At 45.2% G+C, this 23,873-nt stretch overlaps 1 protein-coding gene across 6 annotated transcripts in view; it reads right to left on the bottom strand.

Moving 5' to 3' along the window:
• Positions 1–23,873, bottom strand: part of NCAM1 (neural cell adhesion molecule 1) — a 283,565-nt gene that overhangs the window by 39,674 nt on the left and 220,018 nt on the right. For 5 of the 6 annotated variants that reach the window (XM_006111230.4, XM_075909678.1, XM_075909676.1 and 2 more), the window contains exon 13: positions 19,379–19,510. In XM_006111230.4, coding sequence (XP_006111292.2) covers positions 19,379–19,510 — 132 coding nt within the window. Of the gene's footprint in view, positions 1–3,757; positions 3,761–8,212; positions 8,255–10,814; positions 10,848–19,378; positions 19,511–23,873 lie in introns of all 6 variants that reach the window. The other variant, XM_075909680.1, reaches the window with a different exon arrangement.

Genomic DNA, 23,873 nt, shown 5'->3' with positions numbered 1-23,873 from the left:
GCTGCAGGACAGGGATGAATTCTGTGCTGTCTCTGAAAGATAAACCATGAGACAAGACCTCTGTGTCCGCACAGATTCCATAGCTCCAGAGGACAAATGCGGGGACAGCAATCTTTTTTTCAGCCTAGAGACTGGAGTACCAGCAATGCAAATGTTAGGGTGGGTAATTTCTAAGATCCCTGTGCTTAATTCCCTACAACAGTGGTCTCCAACCTTTTTAAGCACGAGATCACTTTTTTGAATTTAAGTGCAATTCAGGCTCTACCTGAAACTCAAATACCTTTGCCTCTCCTCCTTCGTGCCTCTTCTCTGAGGACATGCCCCTGTTCACTCCATCCTTCCTCCATTCCCCAACCTTCCTTGCATCAGGCAAGTGGGTTGGGATGCAGGCTCTGGTCTTGGGTTAAGGGATTTGGAGTGTGAGGGGCTCTGAGCTGAGCCTGGGACAGGGAGTTGGGCTGCAGGAGGGGGTTCAGTGTAAGGCTCTGTAAGGAAGTTTGGGTCTCAGGGAGGAGAGGGGCTCAGGGCTAGGACAGGGACTTGGGGTGTAGGAAGGGATTTATGACTGGGGCAGGGGTTCAGGATGCAGGCTCCAGCTGGACACTGCTTACGACACGTGGTGCAATGGGGTAAGGCAGGCTCACCCCTGCCCTGGCCCTGCACCACGCTCAAAAGCAGCCAGTAAACTGCATCCCAAGTCCTGCTGTGCCGCCCTCCATTCTGTGGAGATAGAATACAGTGTGGGAGAGGGGGCACCCTGACATCAGCGCCCCCTCCTCTCCCTTCTCTGTTCTGCACAGCAAGTGGGGGTTGTGTGTGTGGGGGGGAATTCCAAGGAAAAGGGCAGGAGATGACCAGCAGTGTGGGGAGGGGCAGCTGAAGTGTCAGCATTTGATAACCTCTTGGACAAACCTGTCCAGATCACCTGTCAGAGGCTCCAAGATCTACCAGTCGATCCCAATGGACTGGTAAGTGACCACTGCCCTACAAGGAAGGGCGGATTTCACCTGGGTGCATGACACATCCAGGTCTAAATTCAGTCTCAGCTACTCTGCTGGCTTCAGGGAGAAAGGCAGGTTTATCCCAGGCCTGCATTTGCCCCCCGATGTCCACTCCATGCAGCGGAACTGGGAGCAAGCTAGGAAAAGCTTTAACTGTGAGGATGAACTACTAGTTGCAGAATGGATACAATGCCTGGTCTCCTCCTCAGGGCTTGTCCTATTTCCAGTGGATTGCTCTCTCCTCAGCTGAATGGGAGAAGAGCTTGGGTAGCCCTGGGGAAGCCCAGCAACTTCCAAGGCACCTAATACCCTGGGTTCCAAGAACTTTTGGAAGGAGAACCACCAATGCTTGCCTCTGCTAAGAATGGCCGAAAAAGCATTCATTTCTAAAGTGAAACCACTGCATTACTTAGTCCTAGCACCACCATAGCAGAACGGTTCACTGCTGTAGCAACACGCTGGTTTCCTACTTCCCCCACGGGCCTGCACCTGATGTTTGATAATGCATCCGGCCAATTCTACAGGAATACACGTGCACTTAGGGGACATTTTCAACTTTGATTCTGGTGATCGTTTGCAGCATCATGAAGCATAATGGTCCAGTCTGAGCTTTTATAGTCAGCCAGTGTGGTGCTATATCATTCCTAGTCGTGTCATTTTTGAATTCTTCTTGCTAAATTGTTAGTGTTGGTCACATCTGGCTGCAGCGAATCCTAAAGCTGCAAAAAATATTTCCTGGTATCAGTGTTAAAGAGGCTGGCCTTTTGTTTGAGCTCACATGGGACTCACATAGTCTGGGTTTGCAGAAAGGATCAGTGGCACTGTGAACAATCCCTAGCTTTTATATAGCACTTTTCATCAGTAGATTTCCACTGCTTTACAAAAGGAGGTAGTTATCCTTTCCCCCCTTTTGTTGGGATGAGGAATCTGAGGCATGGGGAAGGGACATGTCTTATCTGAGGTCACACTGCTGGCCACAGCAGGAACAGAACACAGATCTCCTGAGTCCCAGCTTAGTGTTCCACCTCGAATGGATCTGATTTTCAGAACATGCTGAGTAACAGCCCTCTGAAGAGCAAGGCCCTTTAGGACAACTCTGTTTGGGCACCGTAAAGCTGTGGCACCCGGTATCAACAATCAAAACACCCGGCCCTCCAGCACTAATGTGAGATTCAGCATCTTTTTTTTCCCCTTTGCATACACAATTGCAATCCGGGTCCCTATTTTATTATTTTTCAAAATTTCATCAAAGGAGCACCTCACTTCCTTATCCCTGAGCCACCATGTAAATGGGACTAAATTGTGACAACAGCTGCCACAATTTGAAACAGAGAGCAGACACAGCTACACAATCCAAGTCGTCAGCAGCAGAAAGTACACTGGGGCTGAGAGAAAGAGAATACCAAGGAAGGCTTCATAACACGCATGAGAGAAGCAAACAAAAAACCAGACGAGAACAAAAAGACATGCAAAACGAGACAGCCAAATCTTCATTCCTCATGAATGTCGCCCAATCAGCTTTCAGAGAGGGATGAGGGGCTTGGGACGTTGAGGGAAGGGAGGGACCACTTCCATGCATGTGGTAAGGTTACTGGTGTTAGTTTGGTTTCCTAGTAAAACCCCAGCCCAAATGCTTTCCTGGCAATGTTCCAAAACGCTAAAATAATTTAGAGTTAATGAGTAAAGAGCCAATTGCTTTGTGAGTTTCCAAACAATGTGTTTGCTTTACCCAGGGAAGCAGAAAAGCGGGGTTTTCCTCCCCTCTCTTTACAGTGTACATGGAGTGTTAAGTGAGGTTGCAACAATCACAATATTCAATTAATTCTTTAGTTGCTGCCAAGAGCTTTAATTAGAAAATAATTTTATCTTCTTAACTGCAAGGACCAATTGTTTGCTTCCTGATTTCCTGGAAACCACCACTTGCTGTAAATGTTAAATGACTTCTGACCAGATTAACGCTCTTTCCTGGCTGTGACAGACACTGCACGTTGGCAGGTGATGACCAGCAAAATACAGCATCAATGGTATTACTTCTGATGTAAAAAAAAAAATAAAGCTTGGGCGCTGATTATGTACCGTGTGTGTATCAGTATACATATATAGGTTTATAAAAAGTTTCCACTCTTGGCACATTTATGCTTTGCTCATGATAAGAGTAAGTTATGTCTTATGTTTACATATGATTAGCTTTTGGGGGGAGGGTCATGGGCTTTTTATTTTGTGCCTTTTCATGGGCTAAAAAAATTAAGAACCCTCAGACTAAAATCATTATCAGAATTGTATTCACGAAGAAAAAAGTCAACAAAATGTTGCAACAGTCATATGAAATATGCTGCTTTACACTAGCTGAGGATCTGGCCCATATTTTCATACAAGTATTAAGTAAAATTCAGAGGCCCAAAGGCCGTCCCCCACTGAAAACAATGGGAATTTTGCCACTAACTTCCATAGGGCTAGGATTTGACCCAGAGTAGTCTTCCAAAGGTTACAGTGTCCCAGACAGCTGATTCTGTTGTGTTCACGCACTGAATGAATCAAAAGATTAAGCCATAGGTTTTCTGCATATAAAGCTATCTTTCCAGCTCAGCACAAATGGTTGGCTTTTAGTTCTTCACATGCAGATAACAGGTGGTGAGCAATCTCTCCAAAAAGTTTACAGAAGAAATTTTGAGCAATGGAATTTAGAGGTCCCTATTTGCTGGGGTGTTTTTAATTCCCCACAGATCTAGTCAACCAATCAGAACAAAATTTTTTACCTTCTGTTCACCAGCGTGGACGACATCATCAGCACCATGCAAGCCACATGACAAAGTCACATGATACGCACGCACATGATTGGTTGAAAGGAAAGTGGAGGAGGTCACATGGAAAATACAAAAAATTAAAAAACTGATGTAAACAATGGGCAAGGGAAAATCAACAACAGAATTACAGAAGAAATAAAATATAAACAAAATTAAAATTAACCAGTATATATAAGAAACATTGGGGAGACAGTAAAATTGCCTGGAAATATAAGAATATTAAACCAGAGAAAGCACTGGGTTATGACACCAGTAAGGGTTAGGCACAGCGGCATCACTGCTTATTAATGCCAAGTCAGGGAGCGAATAAACATTATTGAAGTGAAGGACCGTTGTCCTCAAGCTTGGACAGCAGAAGGAATCCACAAGACTGTTGAAAAGAAAAAGGAAAGACATGTTATTCAGAAACAACCCAGGCACAAGAGAAGAAACAGAAACAGTTATCGCCAATGGTTTAGCAAGGATTGGCCTTGGCTTCTCATATCAACGGGGCATCCGTTTCTGTAGGAACAAAAATCTTTATTAATAATAATGGAGAAGAAAAATCTGCGTGTTTATTTCTGATGATGAGGTTGCTAATAATTAAAATGCAACCGTGATTTGCTAACTCCAGCAATCAACTCTGAAAGAGCATAAGATACACTTACGAAAACCAGACTAAAGACTCATCAACAGATAAATCATACTGCAAAAATCCAAGTGATAATATGATATGGCGCAGTCCATCAATGAGGTGGAGCAGAAATGGTTTGCACTGAAAGTTAATGACAGGTATGGCACAAGGAAGATATGGACATTGGACAACGGAGAAGGGCAAGTGAACAGATTGTGCAGAGAGGGAATGCAGGATAGGAGGCCATGAAACCTATTCTTGGTTCCCCTCTGCCCAAATTCTGTTCCCTTTAAACTTTACTGCCTGCATGAAAGTGTTTATCTATTATACTAGGCAGTGATTAACACGCTACGTTCTGTAGTGTAGCCTTAGTATAACTGAGAATCAACCCATCAGTCTTCTCGGTGCTATTACTTGGCAAGACATGCCATGTTACTATTTAGACAAAGAGCAGTACATAGAAAAAGAAGATAATTATCAAAAAAATGTTAGGTTTTCTATGCAAGTATGCCAGGCTCACAGTAACAGAAATCCAAGCGAGCAGACTGCAACTGCCCATAGAAATATATCTTTCCTGCCTGCCTTCAGAAGGAAGAGATTTTGCATTCAAATTGTATGTTCATGAATTAATTATTATGATAAATTCACAGGTCTTGAATTTCACCAAGGAGGTGGGGAGATTAATGGTCATTGCTGGTTCTTCTGGAAGGGAGTTTAAGGGCTATAGGACAGCTGCTGCAGAGGATATGTTTCCAAATTCCCTGTCGTATCACCTTCAGAGATCAGACTATATCTGCTTAGTGAGATCTTTATTCAAAAATATATTTTTAAAAGTGCCTAGAAGTCTTGGGAGCCAAAGTCTTATTGAAAGCTAAGGGGATGCAGGATTCTATGTCATTTAAGCATTTCTGAAAATTTTACTCGAAGGCTAGAACCGTGACCTTCATCATGTACTCGGTGGGCTGCCTACCATGTGCTCAAAACATTGGATGGTTGCTCCAGCCATGGCTGTTGTGTTATGCATCAGATGAAATTCTTTTGGAGTCTGTGCTCTCACTTCCAGGTAGAATATATAGCAAGAATTTTGAGGCTATGGATAAACAGGTGACTGTAGCCATAGCTGCATCACACAGGATGGAACAGAGCAAACTGACTGTCCAAAGGGAAAAATATTTTCAATGATGGGGTCTTCAGCCCTCATCATCTCATGTGTGTGATATGATGATACATTGATGGGTCCTGCAATGCAGCCTGAAGGTGGCATGCTTAGTTGTCATTCTCAGCTCTTCTAGAAGAGAATTCTGTAGTTGTAGGGCAGTTTCTAATTCACACTGATCTCACCCCATTATTCCTATGGACTGCAACTAGTGCAAGCGACTGTGATGAAGGTTACAGAAGGGTAAAACCACCAGATGAGATAGTATGGGGCAGATATGCCCATGAGAATTAAAAGTCCAGTGGAGATGTGCTCTTGAATCCCTTAGATGATTTTGAAAATCTCCCCCAATATGTTACATATCCTGCACAAAAACACTAAAATATTTGACCTGTTTCAAAATCCATTTGTAGTCAATGGAAAACATCCTAGTGACTTCGCAGGGCTTTGGAGAAGGCCCACTGTTCATTTTTCTCTTCTGCTTTTAATACTAGTGATGTTAAGTAGCTATTCTCATAATTTTTTGGCCTTTAATTTCACCCAGTCTCTGTTTGGAAAACACCTGAGCTGCTGTACCAGCTTTAACAGTAATACATTAATGCAAAGCCTCTGGCAAAGCTGTTGCCAAGGTGGGTTTTTTCAGTCTATGAATACAGCCCATTAACATGCTGTAGAACAACTTAGCATGGAAGCAAATGCCTCTGGTATTTACATAAATGTGCGGAATAAACTAATGACAACCAGGCAGCAGGAGGCAGGATTTTACAAACATCTAAAAAACTGAACTCCTTTCACACTAAAAACCAGACTTTTATATTTATCTTTTTTTTAATGAAAAATGTCCAACCCACACTAATATTTAGCTTCCTTGAGGTGAAACAAGCCATGTTTCTATTCAGAAATACTAAAAGATTTTGCATTTCTGCCAAAAAATTCTATCTCCTGACCACATCCAAGTCCAGAAATTAGGGAAAGGCTGCAATCAACTCTTTGCTTCCTGCAAGAAAAAAATGTGCGTTAGTAGCACCACTTATCAACCCTCCAAAAAACCCCGTGGAAACGGTGTGAGCAGAATAAAAAAATACAGTACTCTTCTGCAAAACGGAACCACTCCCACTTTAAAAGCATTAGAAATTAGAATTCTGTGTATTACACGCACAAGAAACATACTGAGAGGAAGAAACTGTTAACTGTGTTGACTGGCAGATTTAAGGCTTATATGCAAGACCAAACACAGGGCCAGTGAAACAGAGCATGTTTTTTCCCTTCTTGCAGTTTTGGACTCAACATCCTTCCAATCTCCCCTAAAAAAGAAGTGTGTTTCATGCTTTTAGTGTATCTGCTTCATGGCTTCCAAACCACTGCAAATAAACGCCGCTTCATCTCAGGCAAACAGACACACACAGTATTACTGAAAACCAAAGCAAGCTAGCAGCGATTGGTCTGAGATTTCAGTGTTTGCTGAGTCTATCACTAATGTTTTCCTTAACTGCCTTGCCCCATCTCTCCAGACTGTATTGCAAATATTTGCCTGGATTGTTATGGAATGTGCAATGCCACAGAGCTTCTGCAGACATGAGTTTTACAAACTGTATCCGGGATCCCTGTTCAGCGAAATGGCCTCTGTGCTACTTACCCTTATGCCAGACACTGAGCAGTAAAATCTTTTTTTTTTTTTTGGTCTACAAATCAATGAATGCTGTTGTGCTTTTAAGCTGTTTGTTATTCTGCTCAGCTACCTCACTGTGGTATGTGAGCTCACCCCTAGGCCCATGAGGCAGAACGGTCTGGCGGATAGGACACTAAGTGGGAATTCAGGAAACCAGTGCTGGATTTCCAGCTCATCTATAGTCTGATCTTGAGCCAGCTGTTTAATTGAGCTTGTGCCTCAGTTCCCCTCAAAATGGGGATAGAATTCCCCTCTCTTGTAGGATAAAATCCTCTAATAATCTGGAGGTACTTGGCTACCAAGGGTGATGCAGATCATGGATCTGATCCATCTGGCGTATCTCCGCCCTCCTGACGAGGAAGGGTTCCTACCTCCCTGCGCTCCCTTCACCTTTTGCCAGGAAGAACGCACTGTGAGAAAAATCGTTCCATCAGCTGCTTCCCTATTGTTCTATCTGAAAACAGCTGATAGTCTGTCTCCTCCTGGTCTCTGGTGCTGTTCTGGGCGTAACCAATGGTTTCAGCGTGGCTGTGCAGGAAAAACACCCAGAGGAACGATGCCATATAGCATCCCCAAATCTACCTCTTCATTCTCATCTTCATTCATCATCACCCCCCATTTCAGTTCTCACTGGACTCCCCTCAAACCGAAGGGAAAATGAACCTTTGGAGAGCGAGAGGAAATGCTCATAGAATGTTAGTTAACACCGTCTGCTGTTTTTAAGAGGCTGAAACTCCTCATGCTTCTCATGAACCCTGTGTTAGCAATTTCCAACACATGCTTGGGATTGGCTGCATGCTCACCCGCCTGAATGCCTGCATGCTCACACATCCGTCAATGCCAGATTGTAACTTCAGCCTTAAAAGACATCAGCATAACAAGGCATGTGTTTTAATTGCTGCGGATGGAAGATCTATATGGCAGCAACCACCACTCAGAACCAAGGGGGAGCAGGTCCCATCTACTCACTCATCTGCTCTGTGCTTTCGGATCTGGTAGGAGCCTGGGTTGCTATGGAAACACGAAGGATAGGACAGGACTTGTAAAGGTGAAATACAGCATGAAAATAAAAATCAGGAGGAGGGGAGAGATTAGGTGAAATGATGCCTAATGAGGAGGGGACAGGCCAGACTGAACACTATACATGCCCAACATTTATAAATATTAGATTAAGGTTTCTATGAACGGTGCATTGTGCTAGGATTCCCCCCTTCCTGCCTTGCAACATCTAAATTCCACCCACAAACCAGGGTCTCTTCCCAGTCTTCAGAGCAGGATGGCTGTGAATGCAGCTGTGAGGCTCTCAGCGATGGCAGGGAATCCAGCAGACCTTTCCAAGGGCTTTGTTCCCAGGGGTGCTTGTAGCCCCAGAGTTCTGAACCCAAACCGAATCTCAAAGGCGCTACACAAAGCTGTTGCAGTTTCACACATTTTCAACCCAAAACAATAACTCTCTGAGGGTATGTCTACACTATCACCCTAGTTCGAACTAGGGTGGTAATGTAGGCAACCGGAGTAGCAAATGAAGCCCGGGATTTGAATTTCCCGGGCTTCATTTGCATAAAGCCGGGCGCCGCCATTTTTAAATGTCCGCTAGTGCGGACTCCGTGAAACGGACAGCATCGTGAAACGAGGAGTAACGGTAGTTCGGAATAGGAAGCCTAGTCCGAACTACCTAGTCCGTGCTGCGTGTAGCTGCGCGGCACGGAATCCGCACTAGCGGACATTTAAAAATGGCGGCGCCCGGCTTTATGCAAATGAAGCCCGGGAAATTCAAATCCCGGGCTTCATTTGCAACTCCGGTTGCCTACATTACCACCCTGGTTTGAACTAGGGTGGTAGTGTAGACATACCCTGAGATTCTCTGAAACCCAGCCCAGTTCATCCTACACTTGGCTCTCGCTAGACCCACAGAACAATTGCCAAAAAACCCCTCCAGCGCAGGATGCTGTCCCTGAGACTGGCCAAGACTGAAGCTCCAGAGGAAAATGCAAAAAGACCCCGAAGTGGACAATTAGGTGATAAGCCTGCCCTGCTGAGATGATTTTTCCATACTCCCTTTTGCCTCTAAGGAAAGACTTCCTATCCCTTCTGTATTTGTCATCCCATCCAATGTGGGTGGGTATTCTCTGCCTAGGCCCTTATGGACTGCTGCTGGACTCTTGCTCTCAACAATACCCGTGCCCAAGTTCAGGAGCATCATAAACCTCTCAGTGGCCTCAGTCTGATTTTCAGGGTTTGAAAGTCAACCTTTGCACAGCTCTGCATCAACAGGAAGCCTACAGGCAAACCTCCAGCCTTGCCTCTCACTGTACCGAAGTACGGCCCCACATCAGCAAGCAGCAGTAGCAGAAACTAACAGGTACATGAGCCACTCAGCTCTAACAGAACATGGCCTGCATTCTGCTATTTGTGTTACTACCTGCATGCTTCTCCGTGATCCTCTGCTGCGTGTTCATATCCCCCCCCCCCTTTTTCTATTTTCTAAATATTGGCCTTCAATGGCCTTACTGGGAATTGAGACTGACTTGAAAGAGATCAGGTCCCATGGGCAGAGATCACGTTCACGCTCAAAAAAAAAAAAACAAAAAAAAACCACACAACAACAAAAAAGACCTGACTTATAGGAAGCAGTGAGCATCACACAAGCAGCATCTTTGAGGAATGACAGATTCAAAGCTCCTTAAAATGTTAGGAAGAGCACTCAGCACTGCACACCAGAGAGGAAAGTCAAACCACACAAACATGAACGTCAGCATCACTCTGAATCCAGCACGGATTGCTAGACTCAGTGGACCCAAAGTAAAACAAGACTCCATTTCCAAATGCCAAAGGGCACAGCTGGGAGGAATTGATTTTTATAACGCTATGTAAGATCCTTATTTTTTTTTTAAATAAAGGAGCGGATTGTCTTTCCCATGGGGCACCCTAGCTAGAGTTACCGCCACACCAGCCTGTGGCAAAGCTTGGGTTTAATTCCTCCTCCTTTCTCGTGCAGGCATCCATCTGGTTGACCTTAGTCAGGCATGGGATGGGAGAAGGGGAGAGACCCCTTTGTGATCCGCAGCCTAAATCTAACAATACGGATTTAAAATTAAACAGTTCAGAAAGAAATTATTTCCTTCTGCAGCCCAAGGAGGCACCTTAGCAGCAGGCCTAGGGAGGAACACGTCTTTAACTGTTGCTCATGCGAGTATTCTTGTTTTCTGGCTAAGCTCTCTTACTACCTGTTTTGCCAAAATTAGCTCTGGAAACGTAGCTTCTGCAGGATACTCCCACAAAATGGGAATGGAATAAAAAATACTAGTGGTGAAAGGTGCCAGTGAAGTCCACAACAAAACTCCCAATGACTTCACTATTGAATTCACTTCCCCATCTGGCTGGAAGTTTTACTATCCATTTGCATTCCTGTCTGCTGCTTAGCAATTCAGCCTATGCTAATTGCAGTATTTCTAGGGAGAGGGTTTAGTTTTCACCCAGGTAACAGAAATATTAGGCTGATTGCATCATAGCTGGTAGGGAGACACATGCAGAGCACAGCAGAGCAAATCCAGGTTTCTCTCATACTCACTGTCTGCGAAATGGGAGGGAGGAGCAACAGTAGCTAAAGAAAGAGAAAGGATGGTGAAAGGAGGAAGAAATTCTTGTTAAATGTAGCCAAAGGAAGGAAAACAGGAAAGAGTGAAATGGCAGGATCCCCGTTGGGATAAGGACTTTTTGACATGTCTGTGCATAAGGATGGGAGAATGAAAGACAAAGCTGCCCTGTGTCTTCTGTTAAAGGGAAACTGACAGGCTCTCTATCTTGCAAGGCCTGTGTTCTCTGTGTACACATGTCTCCCTGGTGCATCTCCACTAAACACCACTTACCTCATTAAGGAGCTCCAGCCATGTGCCATGAGCCCAAACCAACAATCATGGATTGCCATGGAGATAATGGCCAACGCCTCATATAAGTGAGAGCAGAATGTGGCCCCCGTTAACTCCTGCAACAGTCAATGCCATTGATAAGAGAAACACAGGACAGAGACACCCGCTAGTTATGGGGTGAGGGATGTGACCAAGTGTTAGAAGGAAGGAGAATCCTGAACTTGGGTTTTTGCAGATACAAAGTACTGTAAAGTATGGGCACCCTGTATTTTTGCCTTCAACTGGCAACTGTTCTCTTAAAACATGGCCGATGCATTAGAGTTCCCCTTTAGTCTCCCCTTCACTCCAACAAGAAGCTCAAGGGCCTTGAAATGAAGCAGCACACGTGAGGCAAGTACGCAGCTCATGTTTGTTTCAAACACTGTTGTGAGGGTTACTAAAAATGAGTGGGGGGGGGAGAGGGACAACCAACAAACCAATCCAGAGATTTCCTTCCAGCACCAGGATCGTCTGTGATCTGTTACACTAGTAATGATCTGAGGCCCCATCTTCCTCAAGGTTAGGGAGAAACTGCTTCCTTCGGACGATGAGCGAGAAAAACAAACATCTCACACAACCACAACAGCAGACGTTACAAAACCGCGTCCCCTTGACATTCAAACAGGAATTCTAAGCAAGAAACAAGAGTTTTGTCTGGTACTAAAATGCAACTCCAGCATTCATGTCCATAAAGACTATTGATAAAAGTTATACTATGGTCTCCATGTCAGATTAGACCAGTGGTGGGCAACCTACGGACCGCATGTGGCCCATCGGGGTTCTTTGTGTGGACTGCGAGATATACCAGGGTGGCCAAATTCCACTGGTTTCACACCACATCGTTTCTTTCCTACCAGTATTAATAAAGTGACACACACATAAAGCAAGGGAACGTGAAGTGAGGTGTGTGCTGATTGCACACAACACGGACTGAGAGCTGTGTGCTGTCTCTGCATTCAATCAAAGCGCTGCTACAGTTCAATCAGCACCCTCACAATTTCTAGGTACGCAAGTGCAGTTAGCAAAACTGCCCAATTCCAGAAGAATGTCCTGGTTAGGACAACCTTGTGGCCCACTGACATGAAGGATGGCCACTCATGCGGTCCATTCACTAGCTTAGGTTGCCCATCGCTGGTCTAGACCTTACTCCTCAAATGGTATGCTGAGTCCACCCATCTGAGCCCTTTCATGTCTATTCTTGATGGATTTAGTTCTACAAACAATGAGATAGCTGTTAAGATGGATTTATCTGCATATATACATGGTAACAGTTACTCTTTTTAGTTTAATTTCTGAAATGTATAGTAAGTATAATATATAATTAGTTATACAAAAGCAAAAGCTTTCTGTTTCAGTGGTTTTTCATGACTATCTACTTTCTTTTTCTCACTCCCCAGCGATGCAGCAAATTAAGAAGTAACATTCAAGCAATTAAATTCTAAAGGTTATCAACTCAATCACTGAAGAAAGATTTAGTGACAAATCTTAACAATACTGTCTCTCCAATCTTCATTCCCCCTTGCTGTCTCCAAACTGCAACCAGTATCTTTTTAATCAAGCAGATTGCTCGTTTTCCATCTGGCAACGTTTTGATAGCAGATACTTAAAAAAAAAAAAGTGGAACTTGTTTGCTGTGTTTAGATGGTTTGGGATCAGAGGGGGAGGGCCTTGAAGAGTCTAAGCCTGGGCTTGTAACCAGCCAGTTTTGTTGACTGATTAATTGTATCACAGTCACAAGTCTGATAATTGATGCTTTCTGTAACAGAATGCACCTAATTCAGTGGCCAAATACATTCATTTTAGGCTTTTGGCCTTGGCAAGCTTAGTTCTTACATGCCCTAAATGGTTTAATGTATTAATGCACACAAATATTACACAGCAGACACCTGTCAAGAAAGTCACCTTGCTGGCTAAGAACACGTCCCACTTACCAGCATGTTCACCCATCTCCTCTTTATTCTAAGCCACAACAATCAGCTTTTCCTCATGTGATGTGTCCATGCAGAGTGCATTAGCATCAGGATGGGAACTGCTAACCCAGTGGACACAGGGGTATCAAATAGCATCCAATGGCCAAACTCACATTTATTCCTTGAAAATTCCATAGCTCACCGATTGCCCTATCAGGGAGCTGACCACACAGCTGCAGTATTCTGAGTTCAAAAAGTATATACCAGATTAATGAAAAAAGGCTGGATTAGAAATAGCCCTGTAGGCCTGAGCACCCTGTCCATGAGTTGAGGGATCACTCTTTTGGAATAGATTGGAACTGACTACCGTAAGCAGCTTTTCCTCATATGTGTTAGTCATCCTGATGCTACTTGCAACCTGGTCAAGAATGCCCATAGACTACTGCTGCTTTATGAGCTTTCCCACATGGAGTCGTGATGGTATTGGACTCCAAGGGAGTCAGGGTGGCATCCGTGTAATAACCTGCCCCTGTGCTCTGTGTTCACTGGCTGTCCTTGAGATTCATGTAACATTATGCTGCCTCCTCCACAATCCACTCCAAAAAGTTCTTAGAATATCAGTGATGATCTCAGATGTCAAAAATATTTACAGTAGCAAAGCTTCTCTGATCACCAGATCCACAGCTCACAAACTTACTCTTTGTTGGAAGCTCATCATACGACCCAGCCTCTCCCACCAGATAGACTTGTTCATTTTGTTCTTTAATTCTTTAAACTCATTAGTTAAAGACATGGTTGAGGACATCAACACTATTGCTAAGCTGTCCCTCAAACCAAAAGCCATTTAAAAAGTGCTGTCGTCTCACTTCTTTCATGGTTAACGAGGGCTGGTTGTTTTCCCACCAATACATTTTCATAACCCCACTGCAAAATAGTGAAAAACGTTTTTAGTTTATAAACGTGTTTGCTCCTAGAGTTTGAAAACAGGCTCTAAGTTTCACATGAATTATGTTTTCAATGGTTTCCAAAGGATGAACTGAGATAACGATGAATATTTAAAGCATATTTTCTTTGCTTAGACAAACTTATTAAAATGGCAGAAGGGGCTTCAGGGACAAAGAGCACTGGCTACTATTCCTGGAGCATCCATCTTCAGAAGTGCAGCTATTGAAATGGAGCTGGTCTACAGACCATTTCCTGTCTCAATTCCCACTAAGGATTGAGAGTTGCAATATAATTTGTCAGAAGAAATACATTCCTCTTTAGCTGCTTTAAACTCAAGGAACATATACCAACCTGAAAATCTTATGTCAGTTTCATCATGCAAGCCAGTTACACAATCCCCCCATACCAAAAAAGGGGGAGGGTCTTACAGCGTTCTCTCGACAGGCCTTTTTTTTTGTCCGAAAGACTGCTGCATGGTACGTAGCCATTGCTTCCTGCCTTCCTGTTGAGGGCCAGATTTTGGTATCTTGACTCACATGGAAGGCCATCTTTATTCCATGAGTGGTTCTACCGAGGTCAGGACTAGTCTATCTAGTCTTTTCAGGTTCTTATGCAGCTCTCCTTCGCTGACCACCAACTTCTGTTGGTGAGAGAGGCCAGTTTTTGAGCGTACACTGCTCTTCATCAGGTGTTTCCCTTACCAGCAGAAGTTGATTCAATAAAAAGATATAACCTCCCCCACCCTGTCTCGCTAATACCTGGGACTAAGAAGGCTGCAACACAGTACTATTAATACGGCATTTCTGAACATTTTAATCACTGAGGCTAGCATCTGTCAGGCGTGGTTCTACTCTTCTTCTCTGTCACCAGGGGAAATTGCGAGGGAGCAGGGTTAAAAATACTGTAATTAAGTATTTTACGTATACCATGCTATGTGTTAGTATCAGCATGGACAAGGTTGATGAAAACTACACTTGGAGCAAAGTCTTATTCAGCAAGAGTAAAAGCATGAGATTGTAACCCTCAGTGTCAATCTCCGACTCAGCTCTGCTACTCCTAGTATGCTGAGGCCCCATCCCGAGACCAGAGGAGGCAGCGCTATACCATGCTTTCCAAGGGCACCATATACACCCAACATCATTCCCTTGGCTTCCCCTTACCACAACAGTCCCACATAATTTAGAAGAGCAAAGCTGGGCTGAAATTCCTTTCCAAACCTTGCTGACTCCCTGCAATGAGCCTATGAAATTCCAAAGGGATTTTCCTGGTCTGATCTTCAATAAGTTGCACAAACAAATGAAACCATTTCAAAAGCTCCAGGAGGTAATACCACGTAGTGTATTCTTATGGAACCGCCTTCAAACGCACATTCACAGTGAAGCCCTGAGTCTGTGGTAAGCTGAAGAGGAAAGGAAAGTGGCAAGTAAAGACTGAAAGATGGAGGTGTCCAAGAAGGGGAGAGAGAGTTTTTGACAACAAGGGGGATGCTCGTGAGTGGAATGCCACAAGTGGGGGAGAGCAGCCAGGGTGGAGGCCGAGAAGCAGGAGAAGGTGGCTGAGAGAAGGCTGTGATAGATCTTGAAAACTCAGAGAGCAACTCTGAGTCTGGTTCAGAGCAAGGTGGGATGGTAGAGAAGGGGATGAGAGCAAGTAGGGAAAGAGTGAGAAGAGAAAGATCATAATAGTAATGTTCCAGTCCCTCCAGAACTCTTCTGTGCTGCAAGCTTGTCCAATATCTTCTCTATCTTCCTCCGCTCCCTAGTGGTACCGAGTGTTTCACAGCCTGATCTTCATTTCTTATCACAGGCTTGGACTTTGCCAGCTGATTCAAGTGGCATCTGGCGTTTGCCCAGAATGGCTGCAATGGACATACTGGGGTGGCCTGGGTGAGTACATGCCACTCACCATCAAGATGGCAGAGTCAGGCCCTGGTGCTAGAGCATATGAAATCACTACTGTGGTTAGGTTTTGTGCACTTTCTAGTGCTTGGTTCTAATAACAAATTCCAGCCATCCTGTTCATAGAATCACAGGATAGATGGCTTTGTTCAACCTGTCTTGCCTAGGCTCTATGAAGCTGTACCGTGGTCTCTGCGGTCCTCTGTCATCATTTCCAGGGGTGTTTCTGCAATGACCTACAGGAGCACTGGACAGCAGGTCTGACCAAGTCTCTGATATATAGTTCATCCCGCTTTGTCCTTGTTCTATACTTTGCTTCTTCTGTCCTGCCCCATGGAGCAATCTCCACACATTCTTTCCCATCTCTCCCTCAGGCCTGGTCACTCATCACCATCTCCTCCAACTTCACCTGCTCCCACAATCAGACTGCAAGAGCTAGGTAGTGCATTTGTTCACATGAACTTGTGAAAACTCCATGAGCAGGACTATGTCTCAGCCTGTGTCAGCTGACAAACCAGTGCACCAGCAGCTCATGCCCATCAAACAGGAGAAGAATATATTTTGGTCCAGAAAACCAAATTTTAGATGACGACTCCAGACTTTAACACACTGGTGTAAATGGGTCATATTACATGTGTGCTTTAACTCTGCTGTTGTAAGAGCCACCGAATTGTCACCAGATGATGAGCATGTGGCTTGGCAGGCATATCTGGAGCTACGACTGAAAGCATGACTTTTGAGATCCCTTTTTACTGCCTCATTCAGTGCTTTTTTAAACCTTCTTTCTTTATGACATTCATCATCATAGAACTGAATGCCTATGTCTTTATCTCCCCGGCATATCACTGCTGTTGTCCAATTCACAACATGCTGCCAAACCAATTGCTAGATAGATATAATACTGTGATTCACTTTATATGAAAGAGAAATTACTCCTGCAAAAATTATAGGCTCCAAACAATGTAACCAAAATACTGCATACGTGTCCCAAAATCACAACAGTTAAGACATTTCTTCCTTTTGACCTTATTCTATTTGGAATTGGTACAATCTGAAATTCTATCCCACTACGGCTGTACATATCTATCTAGCTATCAGACAGTCAACCCCACTGATCTATCGAATGATCTACCCAAACTTTGGTTTTCCTGTAGGACCCACAGCTCAAGAATGCTATGGATAAAATCCAGGGTGTGCTGAAGTCAACGGCCAATCTCTTAACTTTAGCGTAGTCAGAATTTCACAATATATATCTACTAATACACTTTTCTGGAGCTGCAAGATCTGCTGGCAAGTTTTTGAGGACACAGTCATGATGGTAACATCCCAGTAAAGGCTGCCACTATAATTTTGGCCACAGGATCAGATCACCAGGAGGAGGGCATCATAATACAACGAGCAGCTGCTGCTATAATTCTCACCCAGCTGAAGTGGCATCTCCTTGCTGCCATGCTGTTAATCTGAAAGGCAGGAATAACTATAGGTTATATGATGAGTACTTTTTGATTAAGCCTGGGTGATAATCCTGACTATCCCAAATAAACAGATCCACCAAACCATAATTAATTTTCTCACATTAATGTTGGATTTTGGCTGGTGGAGGAGATGTGTTTGTGCACGAAACGGAAAGTAGCTGCAATCCATTTAATTGGTGGAGGACTATATGTGCTACTTAGAACTTTTTAAAAGGAAAAGGGTATTTGTGAACATCTTCTCCAAATGTTCTCCCTTTTACTTCCAAATTTTTGGGGAAAAAAATAAGAATTTTTGAAAATTTCTACATTGAAAAAAAATCATCTTAAATGTTGATGCTTTTGGCTGTTTGTTTTCTGAATGTCGAAAGTTCATGGAAACTTGAAAAATCTCAATGAGTTCTAACCAAGAAACATTCCGCTACTCCACTCTTCAGCTGCTGACCCAGCAGTGCCTTCATCTCTAGAAAAATCACTGCAACTCTGATACTGCATGCAGTAAGACCTGAAAAAGGCCTCTGAACTCCGTTCAACAGAGACACATTAAGCAGAGCAGAATAGCTACTCTAGGATCAGTATTATCAGGAAATGGATAGTACCAGCTACTTCTTCCTAAGGACAAGGAGAGGGAGAAAAAACTAAATTAAATGCTAGAGCTATGGCATGTTAGGGGAGCATTCCAAGGATGGACAGAAAGAAAGAGATGCAGAAAGGCACTTACGTGAATGAGGAATGCCTGCAGTTTTCCACAGGTGGAACACAGACAAAAAGAAAAAAGATACACCCAAAAACAACAATGTCAAAGGATGGAAAAAAAGGTAATAGAGAGCATGGAGCTGGACATTCCTAACAGCAGGGGCAGTACTCAATGCAACCCTATGGCGAGGGGAACAGCTAGAGAATTACTGCAAAAGGTAAGAAGTAACATGAGATCTGGCCTGACACACGGGAATGGGCTCTCTAGGCACATGAGGCTTGCATTATTCTGTAGTGCTTGTGCTTTGAGTGCTCCTGGACCCGACAGCCAGGGTGATTGGGGTGCGGCGACCTATCTGCAGAACTCTCGGGAGCTCCAGAACGATCAGTGGCAGTATTCTAGAGCGTGATGGAGGAGACAGCTCTGAGCTCACGACCACATCTGTGAAGAGTCACTAGCTTGAGCAGCGTCAGGAGAGCGGGAGATACACGTGGACATATTCAGGCACCCCCATGTGATAGGGGTGAACAGCACATCAAATGCCATGGGGAGTGTGGCAGGAAAGCACACAGAATCAACTCTGACTGACCTAGGATCTTAAGCCCCTGGTTGGGATCAGATAAAAGAGTGAGGGGCTCTATATAAACACTGGCTCTTCCCTTATGGCTCCAGTATGATGCTTCAGGCACATGGAATGTCATCATTTTACCTTTTTCCTAGCTAGCAGTATTCCCACTGCAAAACCTCCCCCCCCCCCAAATCAAACCTGATTTTGTCACCAAGGCTGTTTGTTCATGATGGAGATGGGGAGGCCCCAGGGTGCTGAGTAGCATCCCACTGACAGATGGGGATGGGGTAAGGTAGGGGAACATTTTAACAGAGCAAACACTGGAGCGGTGAAAAAACCTTCCCTCCCTCCTGCAGCTTCAAACTCATTCTCATGGAAATGTCTCTGACACCCCTTCAATTCCTCTCCTAGCCCCTGAACAATGACAATAGCCTGTTGCTCCTCCATGGGCTGCTTGTTTGTCTTATTAGAATGCCATGCGATTGCCCGCTGCCCACATCTACAGGAGAGTAGAACATTTGCGGCAGTCATGGGGACGCGGCCCAAACCAATCCCACCCTTGGAAGAGGGAAAATATGAACGATGGAGTCCGGCAAAATCACAAAAGCTCAGTAGACTCTGCAAAGGGCGCAGCACGGCCTGCAAGAGAAAGAGGAACTGTCCACACGCAGCAAGGATCCCCCAGGGAAAGCCAAGGAAAGAACCAAAGGGCAGAAGAAGGGTTGGTTTTTACTTACGAACGGGCTGGGTCTTGAACTCAGACACCGGACTGATCTCTCCCAGGCCCTTGCCATTGATGGCGGACAGTCTGACGGCGTAGCTTGTCTCTGGCTTCAGGCCCACGATGGTGATCGTGCCCTCCATGTTCGCTGTTGCAGAAATGGGGAAGGGGGAGGGAAGGGAAGAGAAGAGAAGTGTTTGTATGAACAGTACAAGCCCATTTTCATCCCCTGTAATGCCGGGTTCATGCATGTCGCATGAGCTGTGTGTGGCCCCATAGGCATGCCCCAGACCAACCACCCCCTTCTGGGGAGCATTTAGTGCCAAGACTACAGGGCTAACGCTGCCTGCAGGGCCCCCCAAAGGAGATGGGCTGGGGTGAGACCCAGAGCAGGCAGGCAAGGGGAGCAACTGCTGTACCTATCACTGTGGCTATCCAAGAAGTAATCCCACATGCCCCAATGAGGGGGGATGGCTGCAGAGTGCACACAGCCCAGTGTGGGTCAGGCATCCGAGCCCAGCTCCCCGAACAGGTCACAGACACAGCCCATCAGCAGCCCACGCGGGGCGAGCAGCAGGGGGACTGGAAAAGCAAAGAATCATAGAACGCTGGAACTGGAAGGGAGTCCTAGGGGCCATCAAGTCCCGTCTCCTGCCCTCGCGGCAGGACCACGCACCATCTGGATGTGGAGCACAAACACACTTACGTGGCATGTCTGTGCACACAGGGCATATTCCTACACCTGCTCTGTCCACAGGAATGGCTCGCTTGCCATATTTTAACCACCGAGCAGCGTAAAGCCACTACTTTCCCCTACCAGGTACTTCCCGCAGATAGAACAAAGGGGGGGGGGGCAATAATTTTTGGCTGGGGGTCACTTCAAATATTTTTTAAGTAACCCCAGGCCACCCCGGAAGGGGCGGGGCCTAAACGGGAAGGGTGGAGCGTGTGAAGCCTCCTCTTGCCCTGCGAGGGGCATGTGGCACTTCGAAGTGCTACAACCTACTCGCAGGGCCGGGACAGGGCGAAGGAAGCTTCACACCAGCTCCGCAGCCCCCTGGCCCTGATGGGGCCAAGCCTCTTCCAGGGCATGGGTGCCTCGTGGAAAACGGGGGCAAAGGGATTCCCGCTCTGCCCCCACCCTGCAAGCAGCATGCAGTGCTTTTAGAAGTGCCACGTGCTGCTCCCAGGGCAGGGGAAGAGCGGAGAAGCAATCCCCCACCCCCAGGCTCTAATTGACTTGGGGGTAGGGGAGCAGCAGGGCTTCTGCAGGCCAGATCCATCCACTTGGCGGGCCGGATCCAGCCCACGGAGGCCCTTTTGCCCATCCCTGCTCTGTGGGCACCGACTTCCAAGTGCCAGGCACACTTCAGCCGTTAACCCCTCTTGCATCCCCACGTGCAGCGCTCAAGGTATGACACGTGGGCTTGTAATCTGTGCAAGTCGCAGAGAAAGCACCTGAATGGGACCCTGTTTGCTGGAGAGCTTGTGATTGCGGGGCAGGCTGCTTTGACAAGGCAGTCACAGCGTGACTCTGCTCAGCAGAGAAGGATACATGTGGTGTGCTGGATGAAGGGAAGAACCTGGCAATGGAAAAGCTCCGGGGGGGAAAAACCCCTCACAGCTTTCCACCTGCATGGCTCACTGCTGCTCCATGTGCACTGTGTTTATACTTCACGTGGTTTGTGGGCCATTGCTTGGCAGAATGTCTCACTCCCGTTACAAGCCTCCCAAGATTCCGGCTGTCGGATCTAGGCCTCGTTTTGTTGCATCATACCCTTTAATATTCAACACTAGTAGGGAAAAGCAACACCTCACAGGGAAACCAGACCCCACAGAACACACAGTCAATGGAAGGGCTGACAAAACAACGGGCCATTTATCTACAGCACCATGTGTGACAAAATGGGCCGGCTGGGCTTACTCAACAGGTTTTTGTAGATGCAGCCAGCCTAGAGACTTCACATATCATCTGACTCCTAACCCACCTCAAAGGCTAACAAGAATCATTTCAGATTCCTCGCCTTGTCTCAGATACCACAGCCCCTGTATGACCCCAAGCCATTACACTGGAGAGAGATTTCCTTTCTTCCTGACGCAGCAGAATTTAAAAGCAGAAACCTTGGAGGAGCAGGAGATCGATGGGGGATTAGCAGTGCAGCTATCTGTCTACTCAACTCCTATTGAACTGACTAGGAGCCAAGCCTCCAGCAAGAGAAGAGGCTACGACCCTCCCTTAGGAACTGAGCATCACAGCTCAGACATACTTTGAGGGGGAGAGCGGGAGGGGAGACCGAGTGAGGTTTTTATTGTCTTAACTATAGAAAATCTGTTTCCACTTCACGGAAGGAAGAGTCAGAGGAACCAAACCTGACTCTAGCTATGGGCATGCCATATCTGTGGCAGCAGCAAGCCTACAGCACGATGGGAATACAAATACTAATATTTATGGGTCAGGTAGTAGAACCTTCAAGGTCAAGATTCTCCCTCCACCAGCCGCATCCGTCCCAAACAGCCTTGGTTAACTGGACTGTACTATAAGATGTTTAGATTTCCACAGACTAGTGCTATACTATTGGTGGGAGTTAGAACTCTTGTGGGAAGAGAATCAGGTTGTGTGAGAATCTGGTTGTTTTTTGTACTTTATGGCAACACTGCAAGTGGCTTGGGCAGGAGGTACAAATCATTATACATAAATGAAACCATTATACAAAATCATGGGAGAGCTTCATCTGGATCTTGTGCTCATCTGGTCACCCCATCTAGGACAGGGTGTAAAAGAGTCATGGTTTTAAGTTTTCACTGAAAAATGCCCAGGTTTTACAAAAGTATTATCTGTTTTTTACTGATTTTCACCTTAATTTTGGACCACTTGAATACAGGAAAATACTGATTATGTAAAGAAAATCCAGTGCATTATGCTAGGAGATGTGTTTGTTAAAAAGTTAGCTTCCCATTTACACTTAGACTATTAAAAATAACTCAATACAGGAACAGCTGAACACACACGTGTCCATATACACATGTATTGTTAATATACAGTTCGTTAAATAAACAATAGCATTAAACTTTTCAATATTTAATTTTTCTCTTTTAGTTTCTTTTATTCTGTTCTCACGTATCCCAATAGTAAATGAGATATTGACCCTGAAAAATGTGACATTAATTTTTTGCACTAATTTTCATCTATTTTTTTTTAGATTTTAGACTCTTAAATTCCTGGGCAATTTTAAACAAAATAAAAACTGAGAAGGAAAGGCCTTGAGGATCATAGAATCATAGAATTACTAGGACTGGAAGGGACCTCGAGAGGTCATCAAGTCCAGTCCTCTGCCCCCATGGCAGGACCAAATACTGTCTTGACCATCCCTGATAGACATTTATCTAACCTACTCTTAAATATCTCCAGAGATGGGGGTCCCACAACCTCCCTGGAAAATTTATTCCAGTGTTTAACTACCCTGACAGTTAGGAACTTTTTCCTAATGTCCAACCTAAACCTTCCTTGCTGCAGTTTAAGCCCATTGCTTCTTGTTCTAGCCTCAGAGGCCAAGATGAACAAGTTTTCTCCCCCCTCCTTATGATACCCTTTTAGATACGTGAAAACTGCTATCATGTCCCCCCTCATTCTTCTCTTTTCTAAACTAAACAAACCCAATTCTTTCAGCCTTCCCTCATAGGTCATGTTCTCTAGACCTTTAATCATTCTTGTTGCTCTTCTCTGGACCCTCTCCAATTTCTCCACAGGATGCTGCAGAACTAGAGAGGGTGAAGAGCAGGACAATGAGAATGACGAGGGGCCTTAACGTTTGAAAGGACTGGAACTATTTATCTTAGAAAGGAGACAAAGAGAGGGCTTGATAAAATTATATAAAATAATGACTAGCTTAGACAGGAGAGACCAGGAACTTCTGTTCTCCTTCTTTCACAATACAAGAACAAGGAGACGGTCAATGAAATTAAAAGACAGGAAACCCAAAACTAAATACAGAAAATGTTTTTATGCAAGTGACTGGACCATGGAATTCACTGCGAGTCACTGGGGGCAAGAACTGTGCAAAGTTTCAAAAGGGATTAGACATTTGTATGACAAAAAAGCACATCCACCTATCCTAGTTAACGCTACCAAAAATTTTAGGAGGAATATTAAACTTCATGCTTTCTGTCTTAATCCGATTATTCAGTATTAAGTGATTAGGATGAAACCTACCTGGGTGTGCAGATTACCCCACATCTGCCCACCCAGAGGGTTTCTTACACTTTCCTCAGAAACAACCGGCACTAGGGATGTAAGCGAGTAGTTGAGTTAATCTGGTCACCTACTCGCATTTCCCTCCCCCGCCCTACTGCCTCTGTACCAGAGGCAGCAAGGGGGGAGAGGCAGAAGCCGCCTATCAGACCACGCTGCAGCCCCTACCAGAGGCAGCAGTGCTGGGGCGGAGGTCAGGGGAGGATGCCACAAAGCAGCCTCTGCCCACGGTCGCCTCAGGCTCACCACGGGCAAAGGCTGC

This window comes from Pelodiscus sinensis, chromosome 26, assembly GCF_049634645.1.
Source record: "Pelodiscus sinensis isolate JC-2024 chromosome 26, ASM4963464v1, whole genome shotgun sequence".
In the NCBI taxonomy this organism is placed as follows: Eukaryota; Metazoa; Chordata; order Testudines; family Trionychidae; genus Pelodiscus; species Pelodiscus sinensis.
This window is presented reverse-complemented; position numbering and strand designations above follow the sequence as displayed.